Source organism: Manis javanica, chromosome 2, assembly GCF_040802235.1.
Source record: "Manis javanica isolate MJ-LG chromosome 2, MJ_LKY, whole genome shotgun sequence".
Lineage (NCBI taxonomy): Eukaryota > Metazoa > Chordata > Mammalia > Pholidota > Manidae > Manis > Manis javanica.
Genome location: NC_133157.1, coordinates 191,679,617 through 191,707,206, shown reverse-complemented (window position 1 = coordinate 191,707,206; position 27,590 = coordinate 191,679,617). Strand labels below are relative to the sequence as shown.

Below are 27,590 nucleotides of genomic sequence, written 5' to 3'. Positions count from 1 at the left end.
GCCCAACCCTACACGCACCAAGTTACCGCTCTTACTATAATCTTAAATTATTTCACTTGTTTTCTGCTAGAAACACGTTCCACCTTGATTTAACAAACGATCACAATAAGCCAAATAAAAGCTCAGATATTCTTCCTTGTACTCAACTTGTTGGAGAGCACAGACCTCAATATCTTGTCCTCTGCCAGATCTCAGCGCAATAGACACGGCCTTAGCTATTAATTTTGAGATTTCAGAATTTATTAGCCGAACGATTTGCAGGAAACGCAACAAACCGGCAAACAGAAGAAATTGTACGCGTCGCTCCGCCCAGTCCCAGAGTTACCCGGGGAAAGGAAAAACCTGTGCGCATGCCCCATTATTCTCGGGGCGTGGTGGGGATGGGGCCCCTAGGCTAAACTCCGCCCCTTCCTTGGCTTGTCAAACCACTGCACATGCGCAATGTAGGGCCTGTCCGTTTGTCGGCGCTATCTATAAAGTTTTAGTGAATAGACTACCCTTCCTTGGCAAGATGGCGGAATACGACTTGACTACTCGCATCGCGCACTTCTTGGATCGACATCTCGTCTTTCCGTTGCTTGAGTTTCTCTCCGTAAAGGAGGTGAGGGGGTCTCTGAGCGCGGGGAGGCCGTGGGAGAGCGGGAGATGAGGGGTCTGGCCCAGAGGCGGTGACGATGGCCCGAGCCTGGCACACGTGTGAGGCGGCCGCAAGTGTGTTTCCGGCTGGACAGTCAGGACCTGCTGGGGGTTTAGCGTCGTCCCAGTTAATTAGCACCGCGGTCCTGGGCTGTGAGGAGGAGCGAAGAGACCGTAGGAAACGCAAGCGAGAAAGAGGCGCCTGCTTCCAGTGCTGAGGGACGTCCGGGGCTTCTCGGAAGTTGACGATTCGCCGGTTCCATTTAGAAACGCCTGAGCCTTACTTGAGGCCGGCTTCTGAAAGCAAATCGCGTTATAGATTCTAATTTTCATTTAGGGAGCTGTGGAAAGGGTGTGCTTGCCTTTGTTTCTGCTTGCCGAGTCGTTTGGAATTATTTTCTTACACTTACACGAAATGTCTAGCAATTGAATTTCCTAAGCTTGTGGGGGTTTTTAATTAAGTTTTTCTAATTTTTCGATAAGTAGCCACTACCTACAAGCGTAGCATATTTTATCGGATGGGGACAGGGCCCTTCCCCCAACAAAACTCGACAATTTTTAACCTCAAAGTTGTTTTCTAGTTTTTATGCAGACTTCGAGTGATTTGAATTGATCGTTAACGTTAACTTAGCTATTCGAGATATCTAGAACGAATTTGTGTTTCATTTTAAAACATCTGAACTCTGAAAGTTTTGAAATATTTGTCTTAGTTATACCTTTAGTTTAAAGGGAAGTTGATGCACTTTAATAATTATAATAAAGTAATATATGATGAAGGGATTAGACCATCGATCAGAAAAAAATGAATTCTGTATCTGGAAGCTGATTACACAACATAAGTCTACGTGGGGAATAGATTTTATGTGTCTCAACAGTAATAAAACAAAAAATGCCCTACAAATAAACATCAGATTGTTCTGATAACATTTCAAAATGTTCCTTGTAGTTAACGATTCATCAGACAGACTTAAGCCTTAAATTGTTATAATCCTTTGTAAACACATAGATAACTGAGGTTCTTGATGTAAGGGAACAGCAAAGTTCGTTTTCAATAAATGTCCAAGGATGTCTTGCCACAAAAAGTTTTATTATGAGAGGATGTGTTTTTGCCTTGATTTTTTACAGCTTGAATAAAACAGTTCAGTCTGTCTTCTGTTACCTTTTCTGAATAAGTGAGAAAACTCACCGAAGATCAAGGGATAGAATACTATATTTTGAAATCCTTTGCCAGCTACTGGTGGAAATGCTTCTAAACTAGCCAAACTTAATAATTTTGTAGTATGTTCTTCACACGTTTGTTTTTCAAGGCAGGCAGATAAAAGGGAGGAATCTGTAAGTGTAAATTAGTTTTTCATAGGACAAGACCAAAACTATCAACAACAGCTGAGAATATTAGTGGAAGATAGCTGTCCAGTACCTGCCTCCTTTAAGAGAATGTTGGTAAGATGGCTGTAATACACCAAGAGAATACAGATGGGGAGTATTTATTTAGCAACTACTAAGTATAGAACTACCATGGAATTGTGTTAAGTCCAAGATAAAACCCAGACATGTCACCACTAAAAAACTTACCCATCATTCAGAGGGGATAAAGGTTTATAATTATAACTAAAATAAAAAAACAAGTAATAACAGAGATGTATTGGCAGAGTGCTATCAAAACTGAGGAGATTCTATTTAGTGGGCAGAAAGGACTTAGAGGAGAAGAAACTTTGAGTTTTGAAGGCCAGGTGGTTGTGATAAAGCCACTGATCATGATATGTGAGGGTAACAATTTGATATATTCATAGTATGTTGGAGAATGTAACTTCCATGAGAACAGGAACTTTGTTCTCTGCTCTGTTTTTATCACATAAAGCAATCTGGCATAAAGGCTTTTAATGATTATTTAGTAAGTGACTCAGTGAATACATATTTGTGCCTTATTCTCATATTCTTCAATCCCACGTGAAGTAGAAAGGCCAAATAGTGTTTTGGAGCCTGGGTTCTGGATTAGAACCCTGGCTCTGTCAATTAATACCTCTGTGCATTTAAGAGCAGTTTCTTTCTTAAATAATCCTTTTCTCATGCGTAAAATGTTGATCCTATCACGAACGTTATGGGAGTGTCGGAAAAACTTCATGAGATAATACATATAAAAACACTTTGCCTTCTGGAACAAAGTGTACTCCTAAGTATTTTCTATTAGGTGGAGAGGCAAGCATTTTGGGTTTTGAGGAGTGAGATAAAGACTGGAAATTGTGGCTGAGGAAACTGACAGAGTCAAGTATGAGGACTGGTTTGTGTGGGGGACCCAGATGAGATTGGAAGTCATACATCTTTAGAGTTACTGGTGGTCATTATTAGAATGAGAGGAGCAGTGGAAGGTTATTGGAGTAGTGTAGAAATGTTTGGAGGAAGGGTCGCAGATAAATGTTATTTAGAGATTAATGAAAAGGATTACTGATCAGAGAAAAGCACAGATGTGATTGAATAACATTGTCTAGTTTAAAACACTATGGTTTTCCTTAGCCAGAACATAGATTTAGATGATTTTTTGCAGAGCTAGAGAGTGACATTGAAGTGTACTTGGTTAGAGAAAATGGTATCAATTTGTTGCTAATTTGTGGGTTAAAGGAATTTTAAGTCTTGAATTTTTAAAAAATTTTTTTGGTATCATTAATCTGCAATTTCATGAGGAACATTATGTTTACTAGACTCACCCCATCACCAAGTCCCCCTCACATATCCCATTACAGTCACTGCCCATCAGCATAGTAAGATGCTATAGAACCACTACTTGTCTTCTCTGTGTTGTACAGCCCTCCCAGTGCCCCCCCTCTACATTATGTCTGCTAATAGTAATGCCCTCCTTTTTATTCCCCCTTATCCCTCCCTCCCCACCCATCCTCCCCAGTCCCTTTCCCTTGGTAACTGTTATTTCATTCTTGGGTTCTGTGAGTCTGCTGCTGTTTTGTTCCTTCAGTTTTTTTCTTTATTCTTATACTCCACAGATGAGTGAAATCATTTGATACTTGTCTTTTTCCACCTGGCTTATTTCACTGAGCATAATATCCTCTAGCTCCATTCATGTTGTTGCAAGATTTGTTTTCTTATGGCTGAATAATGTTCCATTGTGTCTATGTACCACATCTTCTTTATCCATTCATCTATTGATGGACAACTTAGGTTTCTTCTATTTCTTGGCTATTGTAAATAGTGCTGCGATAAACTTAGGGATGCATATCTCTTTTTCAAACTGGGCTGCTGCATTCTTAGGGTAAATTCCTAGAAGTGGAATTCCTGGGTCAAATGGTATTTCTATTTTGAGTTTTTTGAGGAACCTATGCTGCTTTCCACAGTGGTTGAAGTAATTTACATTCCCACCAGCAGTGTAGGGGGGTTCCCTTTTCTCCATAACCTCGCCAACATTTCTTGTTGTTTGTCTTTTGGATGGTGGCCATCCTTACTGGTGTGAGGTGATATCTCATTGTGGTTTTAATTTGCATTTCTCTGATGACTAGCGATATGGAGCCATCTTTTCACGTGTCTTTTGGCCATCTGAATTTCTTCTTTGGAGAACTGTCTGTTCAGCTCCTCTGCCCATTTTTTAACTGGATTATTTGCTTTGTGTTTGTTGAGGTGCATGAGCTCTTTATTTATTTTGGATGTCAACCCTTTATTGGATCTGTCATACTGTAGGATGCCTTTTTGTTCTATTGGTGGTATCCTTTGATGTACAGAAGCTTTTCAGCTTGATATAGTCCCACTTGTTCATTTTTGCTTTTGCTTCCCTTGCCTGGGGAGATATGTTCATGAAGAAGTCACTCATGTCTATGTCCAAGAGATTTTTGCCTATGTTTTTTTCTAAGAGTTTTATGGTTTCATGACTTACATTCAGGTCTTTGAGCCATTTCAAATTTACTTTTGTGTATGGGGTTAGACAATAATCCAGTTTCATTCTCTTACATGTAGCTGTCCAGTTTTGCCAACACCAGCTGTTGAAGAGGCTGTCATTTCCGCATTGTATGTCCATGGCTCCTTTATCATATATTAATTGACTGTATATGTTTGGGTTAATATCTGGACTCTCTATTCTGTTCCACTGGTCTGTGAGTCTGTTCTTGTGCCAGTACCAAATTGTCTTGATTACTATGGCTTTGTAGTAGAGTTTGAAGTTGGGAAGCAAGATCCCCCCAGCTTTATTCTTCCTTCTCAGGATTGCTTTGGCTATTCAGGGTCTTTGTGATTCCATATGAATTTTTGGACTATTTGTTCCAGTTTGTTGAAGAATGCTGTTGGTATTTTGATAGGGATTGCGTTGAATATGTAGATTGCTTTAGGCAGGATGGCCATTTGACAATAGTAATTCTTCCTAGCCAAGAGCATGGAATAAGTTTCCATTTGTTAGTGTCCTCTTTAATTTCTCTTAAGAGGTTCTTGTAGTTTTCAGGGTATAGGTCTTTCACTTCCTTGGATTCCTTGGTTAGGTTTATTCCTAGGTATTTTATTCTTTTTGATGCAGTTGTGAATGGAATTGTTTTCCTTATTTCTCTTTCTGCTAGTTCAGCGTTAGTGTATAGGAAAGCAACAGATTTCTGTGTATTAATTTTGTATCCTGCAACTTTGCTGAATTCAGATATCAGTTCTAGTAGTTTTGAAGTGGAGTCTTTAGGGTTTTGTTTGTACAGTATCATGTCATCTGCAAAGTGACAGTTTGACTTCTTCTTCACCAATGTGGATGCCTTGTATTTCTTTGTATTGTCTGATTGCTGTGGCTAGGACCTCCAGTACTATGTTGAATAACAGTGGGGAGAGTGGGATCCCGGTCTTTTTCTCGATCTTAGAGGAAAAGCTTTCAGCTTCTTGCTGTTAAGTATGATGTTAACTGTGGGGTTGTCATATATGGCCTTTTTTATGTTGAGGTACTTGTTAAGGCTCGAATTTTTAAAAATATCATCATGGATGGTGGATTTGTGAAGGATGACAGCAAAAGAGATACCAAAGATTTTTAATCTGTTTAAAAAAATAGCTTGTTCAAGAGTTTGATAAGGCCAGATGTTGGCAAACTATGGCCTTTAAATCAGATGCAGCCCTCTCTGTCTGTTTTGTATGGTCTGCAAACTAACAATGTATAACAGATGAACATTTGCAAGCACTTTAAATTATAGAACATTAACTTTGTACCCCAATTAAGTGAAATAGTTCCTGTCCGAAAATAATTCATTCTTCTCCCTGGATTTGTATTACAAAAAATTGTATTGCATTATTACCATGTTTCTTACTTGAAAAGAAAAAAATTGTGGAAATTTGTTTCTCTCTGAAGCACTTACATATTGTATCCTTGGTTTTTGCTTGTTGGCTCACAAAATCTGAAGTATTTACTGTCTGTCCATTATGGAATAAGTGTGCTTGTGGAGGCAGAATTTAGCGAGGGTGATATAAGCAGATATAGATTTAAGAGGTCAGTAAGCTCTGATGGCGGAGGAGCAATGCTTTGAATTTACCGTTGAGAGAAACAATACAAAATAAAAGCTTTAATGGAGTGGCAAGAAGTGGCACACTAGATAAAGGATATTTTTAACCTAACATCAGGATTTCTAAGGGCACACAGACAGGAAGCTTCAATTTTTTAAGGTAAACTTTTTATTAAGTATAGCATTCATACAGAGAAGTGCACAAATATAATGTTTTTTTAAAAGTGAGCACATTTGTGTGACCATCCAGATCAATAAATAAAACATCACAAATACCTAAAAAACCTTCCTTTTTGACCCCTCTTAGTCATCATACCTCCCAAAGGTAAACATATATCTGATGTTAGAATAGTTTTGCCTGTTTTTTATTTTATGTAAATGGAATTAAGCATTCACCACCATGTACAACTTTGTATGATTTTGTTCATTCAGCATTGTAAGTCATCCAATTTATTAGAATGTCAGTAATTGATTATCAGTGCTGAGTGTTAATCCATTGTATGAATAAATCAGTTTATTTATCCATTCTATCATTGGTAAACTTGGCTGTTAAAAATAGTGCTACTATGAACGTTCTTGGAAATGTCCTTTGAGTATATGTGCCCTTTTGGGTACTTTGGAGCAGAATTGCTGGGTTAGAAGGGGGTATATTTACACTTAGGAGATAACAATTTTCCAAAGTGGTTCTACTTCCACCAGCAGAGTTAGTGTTCAGGTTACTCTACATCTGTACCAACACTGGTATTGTCAGTAATTTTAGTTTTTAGTGTGGTTTTAATTTGCGTTTCCTTTATGATTAGTGAGATTGATAATCTTTTTGGGTGTTTGTTGCCATTTAATACTCTTCTGAAATACTCATCAAAATCTTTCAGCTCTTTTGAATTGGATTCTCTCTCTTTTACTATTTTGTAGGAGTTCTTTATGTAATTTGGAAGATTAGGTTTTGATGTCATGGCTGTGCATTTGAGCACCTTCATCTTATCTTTTTATGTGCAGTGAAATGTGGAATCTCCCTGCATTTTTCTTCCTTGGCAGGTTTATATTTAGCACAAAAAAATTTCTTTTGCAAGCTTTATCTTGAAGACTATTTGTTTAAAATTTTTTAAAAATTTCTCTCCCTGAATCCTATTGTTTAGAACCATTAAATATTGCTCATTACACTTAACATGTATGTGAGTTTGCTTATGTATTTGGGTCCTTGTACTATGGGTTAAATTATGTTACTTGGATTTGATATGACAAGGTTGACTTAGACAATGGGTGCTAGTTTTGTTTAAGTGGTGTGGATGGGAAAGCATTATAAAGGATTGTGACCATTAAGTGAAAAAAATGCATGGGGAGTAAAGGAGAGGCCACCTCAGGAAAGATAAGTAAACATTATGTGGATGTAAGAGATTCTAAGAAGGTAAGAAATTTAAGAGTTGATTACTACTTACCTGGATGAGGAGACAACTATATGTGCTTACCAGTGGAGTTGATGTGGTTGTTTATGCACTTGTTTGAACAGGATGTTAGATGGCTTGTAGGGACACAAAAAATAATATAAATCTTAAGTAGGTGGAAATGGCTTTGTAGTGTGTAACTGCCTTCATTTTTAAATTATTAGGTAAATAAAATACTCTTTTCTCTGTAGGTTGATTGCCTTTTTTTCTTATAAGACAGTGAATTAATAGTGTGTAATATTTTATTTAAAAAATAGTATTTCAAGAAGTATATTTTCAGGTAAACTAATCTTAGATTAATCATTTATTGAGGGGAACCAGTATATTCATTAGAAAGTAATTTTCTCTTGCAGATATATAATGAAAAAGAATTATTACAAGGGAAATTGGATCTTCTTAGTGATACCAACATGGTAGACTTTGCTATGGATGTATACAAAAACCTTTATTCTGATGATATTCCTCATGGTAAGTTATGTCATTAGAACTGAAGCTTGTGAACTGAGGACATGTGTTAAAATCTTGTGATTTATGAAAGAGCTTTAACCAAAGTCTTCATATCTTCAGAATTATTTGATTTAAAAGTTCTTCAGGTAGAAGGTAATATGAAGGTTGCAGATCTTCTAAAGTGTATTATTTTCTCACCATAAAAGTTGTGACACTACTTTAAAATATGGTCACAGCATTTATAATCAAAGTTCTACTTAGGAGTCAGATTGTTTCCTTAGAATTATCTGAGACTATTGCTGTTTTTTGGTGTGCTAAGTTTTCCATTTAGCATCCTATGTACCTTGGAGATTTTTACCTTGAAATATTTGGCTGTAGACATGATGCTCAAGTGTGGTCCAGGACCACCATCATCAGTTCACCTCGGAATGCAAATTCTTGGGCTGTACCCCAGATCTGTTTAATAAAAAGTTGATTGAGGTCCAGCAATCAAAGTGTAAAACTACTATGGTATTATGTCTTCCAAATTCTTGTTTTCTGCTAATAGATATTCCTTTAAAAAAAAAAAAGAGGTCCCATAAGTTTTATCATTTGTTTTATGTTCCTTTATGTAGTATTTTTAAAGCTTCTAAGAACTCTTTCAGTAGAGAAATAATAAATTTTACTTTGTCTTAATTGATATTTCTTAAAATTTAATCACAGATCTCCTGTGTTTGAGAAACACTGCTCTAGTATATACTTATTAATGTATAACAGAATACTGACCTGGCAGGGGAGATAACCGTGAACATGAAAGTGGTTTCCCAAGAGGTGCATCCATTGCACTCCAGGTGTGCTGACCCTGGAGATTTTCCCAAGTGTGGGAAAATCAACTGCATAATTTGTGGTAGTTGGGGACTGCATTCATGCTTTCCCCTTTCAACTTGCAAATATATATATATATATGCAAATATATATATATATATATTTATCTCATAGAAATTATAACATTAACATAATCACCTTTTTGACTTATGTTAGTTTCCTGCAAAAACAATCTCTCTTTAAATTTAGTTTGTGATGACAAAGTAAGCTATTTCTTAGTAAAACTTTAAAACATGCTAGCAGGGTAGGTTATGTGCAGGTTTCTCTTACTTTTCATGATGCAGTAAAGAAACTATAGAATTGGGTTTGAGAGATTATAGAACTAGATTTTTAGTGAAAAGAGAGATTATTGACTAGATCTAAATTCCATTCAACCTAATTGAAAATCTCCAATAATAATATATCTGAGCCACTATTCAGAAACTCTAGGATAATATTTGTCTGAGAAAATTCAAAAAGAACAAAAATAAAAACACTGGTAATGAAGTCTCTGAAATGTAGAATTAGATAATTGTTTTCTCAACAGCCACCCCCTAATCCCTCCCCAATCCCAGGCTGTATCAGTATATCAGTATATTTTCCAGTTTCCCTTAAGTGTAAGAAGAGGATTCCCTCTTCCCTTTTTTGCCTTTGCAGTGCTAGAAAGAAAAAAATTGGATCTTGGGGAGTTCTCTTGGTGGCTTCTGGCTTGTGAATATATTGGTTGGGGGGTAAATAAATATGTACACAATTTAAATAAATTGAAAAATTTCCAAAGACATCCTCACAGTGAACAGTATTGTTTAACATTATAGTACTTCTTTGCATTTTTAATAAGCTTTGAGAGAAAAAAGAACCACAGTTGTTGCACAACTGAAACAGCTTCAGGCAGAAACTGAACCAATTGTGAAAATGTTTGAAGATCCAGAAACTACAAGGCAAATGCAGTCAACCAGGTAACCTGTTCTTTATTTGAAGTCTAAAAATTCACTTTTATGGATTAATACAAATGTTAATTAAAGCTTTATCTAGTATCCTATCATAAAAGTTCACGGTTTAAATGATCATTTTATCTATTTGCTTATTTTCATTTATCTTTATTATTTAAATTATCTTCATTACAAAAAATTCCTTTATAATAAATGTTGATACTAAATTTTGTTTGAACTTCTTTACCAGTTAACTCAAATCTGATTATGTTGCAGTAGGTCCACCCCTCCCACACACCCTTCCCAGGGAACATTTGTCAATGTCTAGTGACATTTTTGGTCATCACACTGGAAGGGTGCTACTGTCACCTTGTGGGGAGGGGCCAAGGAAGCTGCTAAACATCTTAAAGCACATCAGGCAGTTGCCTTTGCCCCCAGTGAAGAATTATCCAAACCAAGTGTCAGTAATACTGAGGGTGAGAAACCCTGTGTCTGGGCAATACCTAGACCACATGGGTTGCTCCCTGTAGGGGAAACCTGAGCTCACTTTATCACTTTGCTGCATTCTTTCATATCCTTCCAACCTTGATGCCCGGTCCAAGGAGGGTAGTGTAGAACTGAAAAGGTTATTTTATTCCTAACTTCCCCTTAACTAGAAATAGACTTATTGTTTGGTTTCCAAAGAAAGTATGTTGCCTCACTCTGGTAATATATATCACTAATTGAAGCCCTTTGAGTTTTTAGAAATATTTAAAAATAAAATTTTCTACTAAAATTGAATATTGCCATGTGGTAAATCTTAGCTACCAATATATTTACTAGAGGAATTGCAGATGATTTTGCCATGTTACATCTTTAGTTCTTACATGCTCAGACCAAATATTTAGAGAAAGTAGCTCTAAGATTTTATTTGTGATTTGGGGAAGTTACCATATTTTTTTTTAGAGAAGCAACAAATACTATATGATTATTACACCACACTATAATATACCACACTCTACTATACCATATTGTACTGCATATATACACACACACACATATACACACACACACATGGAGATGGCTGTATCTTACAAAGCTGCCATGTATGTACCCCCGGTACCTCAGAGTGGCTGTATTTGGAGCCAGAACCTTTAAAAGGGTAATTAAGTTTAAATTTAAAAACAGTGTGTGTGTGTGTGTGTGTGTGTGTGTGTGTGTGCGTGTGTGTGTGTGTATAGTTACATAGTTGTCTTTTGTATATATATATTATACTAAACTACTTGTATACACTTAGATGTAATAGTAATTACAGACTTTCAAGTCACATGTAAGTGCTCACAAAGGGACAGCTGAAATAATCAGATGTCAGGGTATAATAGAAAATTTAGGCTTTAAATTCCAAATTTAGTCACTTGAACACTAGAAAGAAATGGGACAAGGGTATGAATAAGATGAATATATACTTATTCATTGAATATTATAAAGAGAAGACTCCTTGTAGCTTAATAGGCACCAAATTAGAGGTAAATGAAAGGATGAATTGTATGTTAAAACTCGTAAATAAACTACTATAACCTCTCCTCACTAATTCTCATTTTAAGATTTCATCGAACATACAATATTGTACTTCTCCTACTTTCCCAGAAGTACCCAGCCAGCCAGAGGATAATAATTACATACCTCACAGGTGTAAGGAGTGTTACACAAAGTTAACTCACTGTGATCCACAGCAGGCATTAAGATTTAAGAAAATATTTTTATGTTAAAAACTTCATGCATGTTTCATATTCAGTATTTATAATTTACCCATGTTAATTGCAGTGGTGATATATCCCCTCCACATTAAATCTTCAAGTAAAATTGTGCTCCCAAACATATACCATAACATCCCCTTTTGTGGTAAGCATTAGAAAATGTTTTCGGAAAATGTCCAGAAAGTGGGCAACTGTGCCCATCTGTCACTTTTCCTTCATGTCTTTCAAGCTGTCTTTTACCAACCTGCTAGAATCTCAAGTTAAGCAAAGATAATTTAATATAAATTAGATTGGGTTATTTGATGCTTTGGTTTGAAGAATAATTATATAGGGTGTGTAACATAGATATGTAAGTTAGGTATAATTTATTAATCTTACAATTTGCCAAATCACTGTCCTTGTGAAAATATTAACATTGTAGAGGAGGACAAAACTTAAATATTTTAAATACATGTTTATGTCTCTATTCTGTAATACGACTCTTATTTATTGGAAATGTAATCTCAAGAGAGTAAACACCATTCTCAATAGGTTCCCATCTAAATGGACTACTGACCTCATTATAAATATAGTCAGAATATTCTGGTTTGATTACCTAAAAAACTTTTCAAGACCTTATGTTAGATGATGCATGATTTTCACTTAGGGCTAAAGTAATCCAGAAGTTAAATTTTGAAATTTGCCATATTCCTTGAGGTCCTATTTCTTATGTTCAAAACATATTATCTTTTGTTTTGTTTATTTTATTCAGGAAGTCTTAATTTTATTTCTAGTGTTTAAGTATTAAGATACTTAAATGCCTTTATGTGGATAATAAGGTAAATGTTGGATATGCTTATTTTGTTTTCTGTGGCCTAAAAAATAATTTTTGTTTTTTATTATTAGGGATGGTAGAATGCTGTTTGACTACCTGGCAGACAAGCATGGTGTAAGTCATGTTATAAAAATTACTTTAAGTTTTTATGGTGTCATAAGGTAAACTAAAGAATAGTGCTGTATAGATAGGTTCATGGCTTGACAAGAATATAATTTCCAGATTAACTTATTAAATACAATACCTGATACATTTTTAAAACTTCAGGTTTTAAAAATTGGTGCTGATAGGAAAATAATATTGCTCATACTTACTTAAATAGCAGGAATTCTCAAAACTTTTGACTTACTTTTTGCAGAATAGTTAGCATTTTCTATTTCTGAAGTAAGTAAAGACAGAACTAAATATGAATTAGAAATGCTTTGAGCAATACAATTACATACTTGGGCTGCCTTGTAGAAAACAGTAGCCTTGACATTATCAAGCCCTTCATAAGTCCCCAAATAAAAGAATGTTGTTATAAGCTTTCCTGCTAATCTCCCAATCTCCTTTCCCTTGTGTTAAAGAATGGTAATATTTTAACTTGCATTGAAGTTTTTATCTCATTTAACAATTACTGTAACGAGGCATACGGACCACTGTGCACATTACTCTGTTTTCTATATGGAATGTTTAGTGGATTTATTAATGTTCTAGTTTGGAGACTTTGTCTTAGATTTCTTCACTTTTGCTTTTTTTCACCTCACTAACTCTAAAAATTGGTGTAATTTGGGGGCCGTTTTTCACAGAGAACTGAAGTTTATTGGTCATATTATTTGTACAGAAATGCAAAACTTTACAAGGATGCATATGCTTGGTAGTTGTCTAAGTTCAGTTACTAGCTAAGAGAAATATGCATTGGACCTTCAGGTGCAATTCATGTTTGTATTGCAACAAAGTAGTGTTATAATTCATAACTCTTTGAGGCCAGAATTATGAATGTTAAATCTACTAATTCCTAATGTTTATTTTAAGTGTCATGTGTATTCTGATCATACTGTTCTGTTTTGTTTTGGGGGCAGCTTTTGGGATGAGAGATTGAATTGATTTTTGAAAGAATTGACTTCTAGGGACATTTAAAATTTGGGTTCTGTTTTGTTTTTAGTTTAGGCAGGAATATCTAGATACACTGTACAGATATGCAAAATTCCAATATGAATGTGGGAATTATTCTGGAGCTGCAGAATATCTTTACTTCTTTAGAGTGTTGGTAAGTAATTTTTTTTTCTTTGTCCTGTCTTTTGTAGGATTCCCCTTGGTTCCTTCAAACATGGCTTTAAGATTTGGATCTGTCCATTAAGTTTTCAGCAATTGTTGGCAAAAGGAGAAAAAAGTAAACTTTCCCTAAAAAAAACAAATAGAAACAGAAAATTTTATCAGGGCCTCAGTATTTGGAGAGAGATTCACTGTCCTTGAAATCCAGAAATTAAAACTAATTTGTTGTTTTATGTGTAATTGTATGGTTTTAGCAATAGCAGAATTTTATCACGTAAGATGTTTGTTACGATATTACTATACAGCACAGTGAGTGGTACATTGTAGGTGCTTGATAAATATTTATTGAGCACTTCAATATTTTCTATACATGCTCTTTGAACATATTCTAAACAACTGGAATTCCAACACTATTTGAAATATTTTGGGCCTCAGTGTAACTTTCCATTTATTTCGGTCCTCAACTATTAGAATATAAAGCTCAATCATTTTTCAGTATGTAAGGGAATAGTTGAATTTAAGTGGCACTATTAGAGAAAATTCTTAATCATAAAATATCCTGTTTGCTTCCTTCATTTGTCTATTTGATAACTTCCTAGATCACTAGTTAGGGAATGTGAACTGTGAAACCAAAAAAAAAAAACCTTCACATTGACAGATTTGTTTCTCATTATGCCTTGAGGTTAAGTAATTTTATTAATAAATGCCTTCTAGAGTTATTATAATGCCCTTGTTTTAACCACCCTCTCATTTGAGAAATTAAAATTTGGTACCAACTTTGAGTTTGCAAGCAGGTACCTAAGTCTCTGATGTCTGTAGTTAATCCTAGAAGTTGGAAATGACTTCATAAGACATGGACTTTTTGTCTTCCAACCTTTAAAGAGTCTGTTTCTTCTGTCTCTATTTTCTAGTACCTCTTTTAGCCCCACATGCCACAAAGAAATGACTTATGGATGCTATCTTTGGTTGTTTTCTAGGAACTTAAGTTTTCCTTCTTGAGATGGCAGAGGGAGAAAGTAAGAGATTCGTGTTATTAATTCAGGCAATTCCTGTACTTCAAAAAAGTACTTAAACAATTTCATTTTTTAAAAATTACCATTCCTTCAAAGAAATGAAGATTTTTCAGTTTATTTCCAAGTTTGATTGGAAAAAATTGATTTTTTGTTTGCTCTCATCCACAAATGAATTCTTCATTTACAGATTAGCTGTGGTTAGCTTGAAAGTGCATTGAAGGTAATCAGTGATGCTAAACTTGTCGTGGCTTATCAGAAAATTCCATCAGTTTTACTTTGAATATTATGAAGGGTTTAGGAGAGCAAAAGTTGATTACTTTCAAAATGTAAACAGCTTAAACCAGGATTGTAAAATCAGAAGCCTGATAGAATTACAGGTACATGAAAAGAGTGGTTATTCGTATCATTTGTTAATGCTGGGAGTGAATTTTGAGAATGAAGATTTAGTGTCATGTTAGAGTTCTAGCACAGTAAATTTATTGTTGCTGTTGAGTGAGTGAATGTGCCGTTTTGCTAAGACATGGAAACTTAAGGTAACTGCTGGAAATCCAGATATTGAAACTTCTAGCATATCCACCCTTGAAAGCAGGTTAGTATGAAGAGCCAACTGTAATGACATGGACTTGAGCCAGAGTAGTACGCATGAACCTTTTGGGGATTAAAGAACTTGTTGCACTGCTACAAAAAGCTTTTATCCTAACATGTATACTCTAGTTTTAATAGTATTATTGTGTTTATGTAGTATGGCCTTATAATTAGTCTGGAAATTTGTACAAGTGATAGGCATATTCTTAAGGGTTTGCAGAGTTTTTTATGTTTCCTTTTTTAAATATAAAGATCAAGTTTGTTCCTTATCTTTAAAAAATTCTGGGTTGGTTTTAACCTTTTGTACTGTCTAATCTTTTGCTAGAACTCAAATGGCATTTAGTTAAGTGATTAAATACCATGATCTGAACATGAAATTAATGTTTTAATTAAGAGCAGTCTAAATACAGTGATTGGATAGTGCTTAGAAATTAATGTACATGCATTTTTAAATTTTTGTCCCATCTTGTACCATAAAACATTTGAGGTAGGTGGGAGTTGGTTACTTCCTGTCGTTATGTTGATAGAGTCTAACCAAGCTAAGTTATTTTACTTCTTTTATTCTTTTGATTTAGATAGTTAATACTATAAAGTATTTGTTTGAAATCTTGTACATAGTAAAGATATAAATCCTGTTTTGGATTTGGGGTGAATAATGTCAAATTTGGACTTACAAGTAGTTTAACTTTATTTTTTTGCAATAGCCTTTTTTCATTTTCTGGTGGTTGGTTATTTTTCTTAATCTATGGTTAGGGAAACATAAGCTTTGAAAGAACCATTGTAACTATGATCTGAGATTAGAATTTGACTCTCCAGATGACCTCTTGTATAGGTCAGTGTTGTATAAATTAAAGCTGTGTGACCCTAAAATCCACCTTTATTTTAAAAAGACTTGGCCTTTAAAAATGCATTAAGGATGTTTGGATGCACCCTGTTTGGTTGTGAAATTCTGATATATGCTCTAAGTCAGTGCATTAATTTGAAATGAAGTGGCAGAGCAGATTTGGTAGGAATTTCTGAACCTTTTTGTTTTAAAAGTTATTAATCATGTATTTTAATTATTTTGTTAAAATCTCTCTTCTCTGTGACCTTTGGTCTTGCTCCAAAATAAAACTTTGCTCCTCATTCAGTACCTTTTTGAAATAAAAGGGATTTTAAGATGCTGAGATGTAGATTTTTAGGAGTTGTTTGTATATTTTGGATAACAGTCCTTTGTCAGCTATATCTCTTGGAACTGTTTTCCCCCAGTCCATGACTCATCTTCTCATTCTGTAGATAATTTGTTAAATTTTAATAGATCTAATAGTGTTGATAGAAGTAAAACACTGACACTCAAGACCCACAGGTTTCACTAAGTTAAATGGACTGCAATTTGAAGAATGTTTTCATAAATCCATTCAGAACATCTAATTATTTGTTAGTGATAGTATTTTTGTAGTCTCTGTTTTGTTTTTGTTTTTCACTAAATTTAAAATTCATCTGCTGTAAGTACATGCCATTTGATTTAAAGAGTTTTCCTTGACTCAAGAAAGCTTGAGAAATAATGACTTTTGGAAGCTTTAGGATCCTGACCAAAGTTTTTTATCTTATGTATCCTATTTACCCTGTTTGATGTCAGTGCAAAAAGATACCTATTTCATATTGATTCTCAGATATATAATTTATCACATTTTAACATTGGGATGTGAAATTAGGATGTGTCTTAAATTGGTTTTGGGAACATAAAATAAGAGTGTATCTTAAAATTGATGGCATCTTAGATTTGATGAAATATTAATCAGGTATCTTTGCAAGGATCGTTTTATCCTTAAAATTTGAACAGTGATTTCATGGACTTTTATAAATCAGTTTTTTCATTTCAGTGAGTTTAGACAAATATATATACCTGTACAACTACCACCAGATCAAGATAAAGAATATTTGTTACCCTAGAAAGATCATTTGTGCTCCTCTGCAGTCAGACCTCACCCCTGGTTCATCCATTGATCTGCTTTCCATTTCTACAAAATAGTTTGTTCTACAGTTTCACCTAAGTGGAATATTTGTAATCTTGTGCCTGGCTTATTATGGCCAGCAAGTTTTTGAGAGTCATCTGTGTTACTTTGTGCATCGAAATTTCATTCTTTTTATTTCTGAGTAGTATTCCACTATATGATCTTACTGCAACTTACCTGTCAACTATTGATGACCATTTGGATTACTCCCAGTTTTTGTCTGTTACAAGTAAAGTCTTCATGAATAACCACATACGCTTGTTTTTGTGGACATGTAATAATAATAACCAGTGGTTTTATGGATATGTTTCAAACTTAACTTCCAAATTTTAATCTCTGTTATTTGTCTTCTCTTAGAGTTTCCTAAATGTTATTCAGTACATTTGGGTCAATTACTACCATCAAAAGAAGAATCTCAGTATAGGCAGAGTCTGAATTAGGTATGGGTATTGTCCCCATAGTTCAGACAGGGTACTTTGGTATCATTGTTTCTATTCTCACTATCATTTTGATAATAACTCATAGTTCCTGAGTTCCTATTATGTGTGAGATGATTTTATGATCTTATAGGTAGTATGTCACTTAAATCATAAAACAACTGAGGTTGGTTCTGTTACCATCCCCATTTTATAGATGAAGAAGCTAAAGCACAGGTGCTTCAGCTATTTATAGTAAGTGGTAGAGCTGGAAGTATTGGCTGAATTTCCAGTCCTGCCCATCCAATTTTATTTAGCTTTTAATCATAGTATATGTAATAGTACTTTACAGTTACACTGCCATATAAGTGCTTCAATGAAAAAATATATTTTAAATCTCTACGTGGGTTGGAGAAATGTATTTTTCCTCCAATGCCCTCACTTCCTCCTGTTCTTTAGCGCATCTGATTAGTTCAGAATCATTCTGTTTACATCCAGTGCCTTGTTTTGAGAGTCCTTTATTCATTTTTGTTATTAGTACTTTTTTTTTTTTTTTTTTTTTTTTTTTGAGAGGGCATCTCATATTTATTGATCAAATGGTTGTTAACAACAATAAAATTCAGTATAGGGGGGTCAATGCTCAATGTACAATCATTAATCCATCTCAAGCCTAATTCTCGTCAGTCTCCAATCTTCTGAAGCATGAAGAATACTATGTTTACTATGCTCTCCCCTATATCAGGTCCCCCCTAACAACCACATTACGGTTACTGTCCATCAGCTTAGCAAAATGTGGTAGAGTCACTACTTGTCCTCTCTGTGTTGTGCAGCCCACCCTCCCCTTTCTCCCTGCCCCCATGCATGCTAATCTTAATACCCCCCTTCTTCTTCCCCCCCCTTATCCCTCCCTGCCCACCCATCCTCCCCAGTTCCTTTCCCTTTCGTACCTGTTAGTCCATTTTTGGGTTCTGTAATTCTGCTGCTGTTTTGTTCCGTCAGTTTTTCCTTTGTTCCTATACTCCTCAGATGAGTGAAATCATTTGGTATTTCTCTTTCTCCGCTTGGCTTATTTCACTGAGCATAATACTCTCCAGCTCCATCCATGTTGCTGCAAATGGTTGGATTTTTCCACTTCTTATGGCTGAGTAGTATTCCATTGTGTATATGTACCACATCTTCTTTATCCATTCATCTACCGATGGACATTTAGGTTGCTTCCAATTCTTGGCTATTGTAAATAGTGCTGCGATAAACATAGGAGTGCATCTGTCTTTCTCAAACTTGATTGCTGCGTTCTTAGGGTAAATTCCTAGGAGTGGAATTCCTGGGTCAAATGGTAGGTCTGTTTTGAGCATTTTGATGCACCTCCATACTGCTTTCCACAATGGTTGAACTAATTTACATTCCCACCAGCAGTGTAGGAGGGTTCCCCTTTCTCCACAGCCTCGCCAACATTTGTTGTTGTTTGTCTTTTGGATGGCAGCTATCCTTACTGGTGTGAGGTGATACCTCATTGTAGTTTTAATTTGCATTTCTCTGATAATTAGCGATGTGGAGCATCTTTTCATGTGTCTCTTGGCCATCTGTATTTCTTTTTTGGAGAACTGTCTGTTCAGTTCCTCTGCCCATTTTTTAATTGGGTTATTTGTTTTTTGTTTGTTGAGGTGTGTGAGCTCGTTATATATTCTGGACGTCAAGCCTTTATCAGATCTGTCATTTTCAAATATATTCTCCCATACTGTAGGGTTCCTTTTTGTTCTATTGATGGTGTCTTTCGCTGTACAGAAGCTTTTCAGCTTAATGTAGTCCCACTTGCTCATTTTTGCTGTTGTTTTCCTTGTCCGGGGAGATATGTTCAAGAAGAGATCACTCATGTTTATGTCTAAGAGGTTTTTGCCTATGTTTTTTTCCAAGAGTTTAATGGTTTCGTGACTTACATTCAGGTCTTTGATCCATTTTGAGTTTACCTTTGTATATGGGGTTAGACAATGGTCCAGTTTCATTCTCCTACATGTAGCTGTCCAGTTTTGCCAGCACCATCTGTTGAAGAGACTGTCATTTTGCCATTGTATGTCCATGGCTCCTTTATCAAATATTAATTGACCATATATGTTTGGGTTAATTTCTGGGGTCTCTAATCTGTTCCACTGGTCTGTGGCTCTGTTCTTGTGCCAGTACCAAATTGTCTTGATTACTATGGCTTTGTAGTAGAGCTTGAAGTTGGGGAGTGAGATCCCCCCTACTTTATTCTTCTTTTTCAGGATTGCTTTGGCTATTCGGGGTCTTTGGTGTTTCCATATGAATTTTTGAATTATTTGTTCCAATTCATTGAAGAATGTTGCTGGTAATTTGAGAGGGATTGCATCAAATTTGTATATTGCTTTCGGCAGGATGGCCATTTTGACGATATTAATTCTTCCTAGCCATGAGTATGGGATAAGTTTCCATTTATTAGTGTCCCCTTTAATTTCTCTTAAGAGTGACTTGTAGTTTTCAGAGTATAAGTCTTTCACTTCCTTGGTTAGGTTTATTCCTAGGTATTTTATTCTTTTTGATGCAATGGTGAATGGAATTGTTTTCCTGATTTCTCTTTCTATTGATTCGTTGTTAGTGTATGGGAAAGCTACAGATTTCTGTGTGTTGATTTTGTATCCTGCAACTTTGCTGTATTCCGATATCAGTTCTAGTAGTTTTGGAGTGGAGTCTTTAGGGTTTTTTATGTACAGTATCATATCATCTGCAAATAGTGACAGTTTAACTTCTTCTTTACCAATCTGGATTCCTTGTATTTCTTTGTTTTGTCTGATTGCCGTGGCTAGGACCTCCAGTACTATGTTAAATAACAGTGGGGAGAGTGGGCATCCCTGTCTGGTTCCCGATCTCAGTGGAAATGCTTTCAGCTTCTCGCTGTTCAGTATAATGCTGGCTGTGGGTTTATCATATATGGCCTTTATTATGTTGAGGTACTTGCCCTCTATTCCCATTTTGCTGAGAGTTTTTATCATGAATGGATGTTGAATTTTGTCAAATGCTTTTTCAGCATCTATGGACATGATCATGTGGTTTTTGTCTTTCTTTTTGTTGATGTGGTGGATGATGTTGATGGATTTTCGAATGTTGTACCATCCTTGCATCCCTGGGATGAACCCCACTTGGTCATGGTGTATGATCCTTTTGATATACTGTTGAATTCTGTTTGCTAATATTTTATTGAGTATTTTTGCATCTACATTCATCAGGGATATTGGTCTGTAATTTTCTTTTTTGGTGGGGTCTTTTCCTGGTTTTGGTATTAGGGTGATGTTGGCTTCATAGAATGAGTTTGGGAGTATTCCCTCTTCTTCTATTTTGTGGAACACTTTAAGGAGAATGGGTATTATGTCTTCTCTGTGTGTCTGATAAAATTCCGAGGTAAATCCGTCCGGCCCCGGGGTTTTGTTCTTGGGTAGTTTTTTGATTACTGTTTCAATTTCTTTGCTTGTAATTGGTTTGTTTAACTTTTGTGTTTCTTCCTTGGTCAGTCTTGGGAGGTTGTATTTTTCTAGGAAGTTGTCCATTTCTTCTAGGTTTTCCAGCTTGTTGGCATATAGGTTTTCATAGTAGTCTTTAATAATTCTTTGTATTTCTGTGGAGTCTGTCGTGATTTTTCCATTCTCATTTCTGATTATGTTGATTTGTGTTGACTCTCTTTTTCTCTTAATAAGTTGGGCTAGAGGCTTATCTATTTTGTTTATTTTCTCAAAGAACCAGCTCTTGGTTTCGTTGATTTTTGCTATTGTTTTATTCTTCTCAATTTTGTTTATTTCTTCTCTGATCTTTATTATGTCCCTCCTTCTGCTGACTTTAGGCCTCATTTGTTCTTCTTTTTCCAGTTTTAATAATTGTGATGTTAGACTATTCATTTGGGATTGTTCTTCTTTCTTCAAGTGTGCCTGGATTGCTATATACTTTCCTCTTAAGACTGCTTTCGCTGCATCCCACAGAAGTTGGGGCTTAGTGTTGTTGTTGTCATTTGTTTCTATATATTCCTTGATCTCTATTTTGATTTGTTCATTGATCCATTGATTATTTAGTAGCATGTTGTTAAGCCTCCATGTGTTTGTGAGCCTTTTTGTTTTCTTTGTAGAATTTATTTCTACTTTCATACCTTTGTGGTCTGAAAAATTGGTTGGTAGAATTTCAATATTGTGGAATTTACTGAGGCTCTTTTTGTGAGCTAGTATGTGGTCTATTCTGGAGAATGTTCCATGTGCACTTGAGAAGAATGTATATCCTGTTGCTTTTGGATGTAAAGTTCTATAGATGTCTATTAGGTCCATCTGTTCTAGTGTGTTGTTCAGTGCCTGTGTGTCTTTACTTATTTTCTGCCCGGTGGATCTATCCTTTGGGGTGAGTGGTGTGTTGAAGTCTCCTACAATGAATGCATTGCAGTCTATTTCCCTCTTTAGTTCTGTTAGTATTTGCTTCACATATGCTGGTGCTCCTGTATTGGGTGCATATATATTTAGAATGGTTATATCCTCTTGTTGGACTAAGCCCTTTATCATTATGTAGTGGCCTTCTTTATCTCTTGTTACTTTCTTTGTTTTGAAGTCTATTTTGTCTGATATTAGTACTGCAACCCCTGCTTTCTTCTCACTGTTGTTTGCCTGAAATATGTTTTTCCATCCCTTGACTTTTAGTCTATGCTTATCTTTGGGTTTAAGGTGAGTTTCTTGTAAGCAGCATATAGATGGGTCTTGCTTTTTTATCCATTCTATTACTCTATGTCTTTTGATTGGTGCATTAAGTCCATTTACATTTAGGGTGACTATTGAAAGATATGTACTTATTGCCATTGCAGGCTTTAGATTCGTGGTTACCAAAGGTTCAAGGTTAGCTTCTTTAGTATCTTACTGCCTAACTTAGCTCGCTTATTGAGCTGTTATATACACTGTCTGGAGAGTCTTTTCTTCTCTCCCTTCTTATTCCTCCTCCTCCATTCTTCATATGTTGTGTGTTTTGTTCTGTGCTCTTTTTAGGGGTGCTCCCATCTAGAGCAGTCCCTGTAGGATGCCCTGTAGAGGTGGTTTGTGGGAAGCAAATTCCCTCAGCTTTTGCTTGTCTGGGAATTGTTTGATCCCACCATCATATTTAAATGATAGTCGTGCTGGATACAGTATCCTTGGTTCAAGGCCCTTCTGTTTCATTGCATTAAGTATATCATGCCATTCTCTTCTGGCCTGTAGGGTTTCTGTTGAGAAGTCTGATGTTAGCCTGATTGGTTTTCCTTTATAGGTGACCTTTTTCTCTCTAGCTGCCTTTAAAACTCTTTCCTTGTCCTTGATCCTTGCCATTTTAATTATTATGTGTCTTGGTGTTGTCCTCCTTGGATCCTTTCTGTTGGGGGTTCTGTATAATTCCATGGTCTGTTCGATTATTTCCTCCCCCAGTTTGGGGAAGTTTTCAGCAATTATTTCTTCAAAGACACTTTCTATCCCTTTTCCTCTTTCTTCCTCTTCTGGTATCCCTATAATACGAATGTTTTTCCTTTTGTATTGGTCACATATTTCTCTTAGTGTTGTTTCATTCCTGGAGATCCTTTTATCTCTCTCTATGTCAGCTTCTATACGTTCCTGTTCTCTGGCTTCTATTCCTTCAATGGCCTCTTGCATCTTATCCATTCTGCTTATAAATCCTTCCAGGGATTGTTTCACTTCTGTGATCTCTTTCCTGACATCTGTGATCTCCTTCCGGACTTCATCCCACTGCTCTTGCATTTTTCTCTGCATCTCATCCCACTGCTCTTGCATTTTTCTCTGCATCTCATCCCATTGCTCTTGCATTTTTTTCTGCATCTCTGTCAGCATGTTCATGATTTTTATTTTGAATTCTTTTTCAGGAGGACTAGTTAGGTCTGTCTCCCTCTCAGGTGTTGTCTCTGTGATCTTTGTCTGCCTGTAGTTTTGCCTTTTCATGGTGATAGAGATAGTTTGCAGAGCTGGTACAAGTGACCGCTGGAAGAGCTTCCCTTCTTGTTGGTTTGTAGCCTTTTCCTGGGAGAATAGCGACCTCTAGTGGCTTGTGCTGGGCAGCTGTGCGCAGACAGGGCTTCTGCTTCCTGCCCAGTTGCTTTGGGGTTTATCTCCGCTGTTGCTGTGGGCTTGGCCTGGCTGGGGCTGTTCCTCCAAAATGGTGGAGCCCCGTTGGAGGGGGAGCAGCCAGGAGATTATTTATCTCCGTAAGGGGCCTCTGTGCTCCCTGCTGCCCAGGGGGTTAGAGTGCCCAGAGATCCCCAGATTCCCTGCTTCTGGTCTAAGTGACCTGTCCTGCCCCTTTAAGATTTCCAAAAAGCACTCTCCAAACCAAAACAACAGCAGCAACAATGAGAGAGGGAACAGAAACAAAGAGAAAGAAAAAAAAAAAAAAAAGGAAAAAACAAGCGATTTTTTTTTTTTTTTTTTTTGTCCTCAGGTGCCGGTCCCAGGCACCTGCTCACTGGTCCTGCTGCCCTGTCTCCCTAGCACCAGGGTCCCTGTCCTTTCAGGGCTTCCAAAAAGCACCCACCCACCGGTCCCGCAGGGAAGGAATGCTCAATATTCTTTGTCCTCAGGCACTGGTCCCACGCACCCGCTCACCAGTCCCGCCGCCCTGCCTCCCTAGCACCGGGGTCCCTGTCCCTTCAAGGCTTCCAAAAAGCACTCGGCAAAAAGAGAGAAAAAAAAGGGGAAAAACGCACGATTTCTTCCGTCCTCAGGTGCTGGTCTCAGGCACCCACCCACCGGTCCCACAGGGAAAAATGCGGGATATTCTTTGTCCTCAGGTGCCGGTCCCAGGCACCCGCTCACCAGTCCCGCCGCCCTGCCTCCCTAGCACCGGGGTCCCTGTCCCTTTTTAGGCTTCCAAAAAGCACTCGCAGAAAAGAGAAAAAAAAAGGGGAAAAACGCGCGATTTCCTCTGTCCTCAAGTGCCGGTCTCAGGCACCCGCCCACCGGTCCCGCAGGGAAAAACGGGGGATATTCTTTGTCCTCAGGCGCCGGTCCCAGCCACCCGCTCACCAGTCCCGCCACCGTGCCTCCCTAGCACTGGGGTCCCCGTCCCTTCAAGGCTTCCAAAAAGCGCTCGCCAAAAAGAGAAAAAAAAAAAAAAGGGGAAAAACGCGCGACCTCCTCCGTCCTCAGGCACCGGTCTCAGGCACCCGCCCCCAGGTCTCGCAGGGAGAAACGCGGGATATTCTTTGTCCTCCGGCGCCGTTCCCAGGCACCTCCTCACCGGTCCCGCCACCCTGCCTCCCCAGCAACGGGGGCCCGTCCCTCTAAGGCTTCCAAAAAGCGCTCGCCAAAAAAAAAGAAAAAAAAAACCGCTCCGGTTTCTCTCCACCCGCCGGGAGCCGGGGGGAGGGGCGCTCGGGTCCCGCCGGGCTGGGGCTAGTATCTTACCCCCTTCACAAGGCGCTGGGTTCTTGCAGGTGTGGATGTGGTCTGGATGTTGTCCTGTGTCCTGTGGTCTCTATTTTAGGAAGATTTTTTTTTGTTATATTTTCATAGCTCTATGTGTTTTTGGGAGGAGATTTCCACTGCTCTACTCACGCCGCCATCTTGGCTCCGCCCCTAATCCAGGTATCAGTACTTTTTTTTTTAACTGAAGTTTTGTTGATAGACAATCTTATATTGGTTTCAGATATACAACACTGGTTCAGCAGTTACCCATATTACTAAAGCCTAACCACTGTGGTTACCATCTGTCAACATAAGGTATTACAGAATAATTCGCTATATTCTCTGTGCTATACCACTATCCGCATGACCAAGTTACATTATGATTGAGAATTTTTATGCCACTTCATCCCCCTCACTCTCATCCGCCCACCCTAACCCTTCCTCCATGGTAACCACCAGTCATTGATAGCCACCAGACTCTCAATGTGAGTCTACCGCTATTTTATTCATTTTGTTTTGCTTTTTTTTTATATTCCACAAATAACTGAAATCATATGGTATTTGTCTTTCTCCACCTGGCTTATTCCACTAATACCCTCTAGATCCATGCATGGCAAGATTTCTTTTTTATGGCTGAATAATTTTCCATTGTGTATATGTACCACTTCTTTATCCATTCATCTGTTGATGGACACTTTGGTTGCTACCATGTCTTGGCTATTGTAAATAATGCAGCAATAAGCATAGGGGTGCATATATCTTTTTGAATCAGAGATTTTGTTTTCTTCAGGAAAATTTCCAGGAGTGGAATTGCTGGGTCATATGGTATTTCTAGTTCTGGTTTTTTGAGGAACCTCCATCTCTGCTTTCCATAGTGGCTGCACCAATTTACATTCCCATCAACAATGTAGGAGGGTTCCCATTTCTCCACATCCTCACCAACACTTGTTATTTCTGTCTTTTGGAAAGTGGCCATTCTGACTGTTGTGATATCTCATTGTGGTTTTGATTTGCATCTCCATGATGATTAGCATTGTGGGGCATCTTTTCATGTGCCTATTGGCCATCTGTATTTCTTCTTTGGAGAAATGTCTGTTCAGGTCCTCTGCCCATTTTTTAATTGGGTTACTTGTTTTTTTGGTGTTGATGTGTATGAGTGCTTTATATATTTTTTATGTTAACCCCTTACCCAATAAATTGTTTATGAATATATTCTCCCATGTTATAGGTTGCCTTTTGGTTCTGCTGTGGTGTCCTTTACTGTACAGAAGATACTTAGTTTGATGTAGTCCCATTTGTTGATTATTTGTTTCCTTTGCATGAGGAGATGTGTCCGGGAAATAATTACTCATGCTTATGTTCAAGAGATTTTTGCCTGTGTTTTCTTCTAAGAGTTTTATGGTTTCGTGTCTTACATTCAGGTCTTTGAATTGATTTTGAGTTTACTTTTGTGTATGGAGTTAGGCAGTAATCTGGTTTCATTCTCTTGCATGTAGTTGTCCAGTTTTCCCAACACCAGTTATTGAAGAGGCTATCTTTTCTCCATATGTATTCATGGCCCCTTTATCATATATTAATTGACCTTATATGCATGGGTTCATATCTTGGCTCTCTATTCTGTTCTGTTGATGTGCTTGTGCAAGTATCATTCTCTCTTGATGCCTATAGCTTTGTAGTATAGCTTGGAATCAGGGAGCATAATACCTTCAGCCTTTTTCTTCTTTCTCTGGATTGCTTTTCTCAGTATTTCATTTCTAGAGATCCTTTTTTCTCTATTTCTCAGCTTCATTGTGTTCCTGTTCTCTAATTTTCATGTCACTGATTGTCTGCTCTTTTTGCAGCTGTCTGTTTTCCATTCCCTCCATTGTATATTTTATGTCAGTTACTGTATTTTTCAGCTCTGAGTGGCTCTTTTTCAGCTCTTGTATCTCTTTGTTGATGTCCTCCCTGAGTTCTTCAATACTGTTCTGCAGATCCATGAGCATATTTATGACTGTTACTTTGAAGTCTTTATCAAGAATATTGATGATCTCCAATATTCTTGTGTCTTATCCTGTAGTTTTGTTTGGAACATATTCCTCTGCCTCCTCATTTTGTCAGGGTTTCTGTGTTTCTTCCTTTGTATTAGATCTGCTGTGCTTAAAGTAATGGCTTTAATGAAGAAGACATCCTGTGGTATCCAGAATGTCAAGACCATTTCCTCTCTAGTTACTGGTTCTCCTTTGTGGTGTAGCCCCAGTTGCTGTTGGTGGGTAATGGGCATGGCTGCCCTTCTGTCTGTCTGCCAGCAGTGCTCTACCTCAGTTCACTGTGGCCAACCAGGCAGGTTGCCTCAGCCCATCCTTTGTCATCAGAGCAGTGCCTCTTCTGAGATCATTGTGGGCGGGACCCCCCTCTGCTTGCCCTGCAGGGATGGAGGGGCTGCTGGGTTAACAGGATGGGCTGCGGCTCTGGGGCAGGTATGTGGGCAATTAGACTACTTCCTAAAGGTGTTTTGGGTTTGTGGTCCCCTTCCACCAGTGGCAAGTGACTGAGTGGCTTTCAATCCTACTCCTTTGTAATTGAAGACTGGTATAAAATTTATAGAGGTCACAGTTAGAAGTGTAA

At 37.2% G+C, this 27,590-nt stretch overlaps 1 protein-coding gene and 1 non-coding gene across 2 annotated transcripts in view; both read left to right on the top strand.

The window, feature by feature from the left end:
- Window positions 1–447: 447 nt before the first annotated feature.
- Window positions 448–27,590, top strand: part of EIF3E (eukaryotic translation initiation factor 3 subunit E) — a 53,392-nt gene continuing 26,249 nt past the window's right edge. Inside the window, exons 1-5 of the mRNA XM_017650404.3 lie at window positions 448–601; window positions 7,888–8,002; window positions 9,663–9,780; window positions 12,375–12,417; window positions 13,448–13,552. Of these exons, the coding sequence (XP_017505893.1) occupies window positions 512–601; window positions 7,888–8,002; window positions 9,663–9,780; window positions 12,375–12,417; window positions 13,448–13,552 (471 nt within the window). The 5' untranslated portion in view covers window positions 448–511. The remainder of the gene's footprint in view (window positions 602–7,887; window positions 8,003–9,662; window positions 9,781–12,374; window positions 12,418–13,447; window positions 13,553–27,590) is intronic.
- LOC118971047 (U1 spliceosomal RNA) lies at window positions 8,739–8,899 on the top strand. Its single transcript, XR_005059299.1, has one exon. It is a non-coding gene; the product is annotated as a U1 spliceosomal RNA (small nuclear RNA).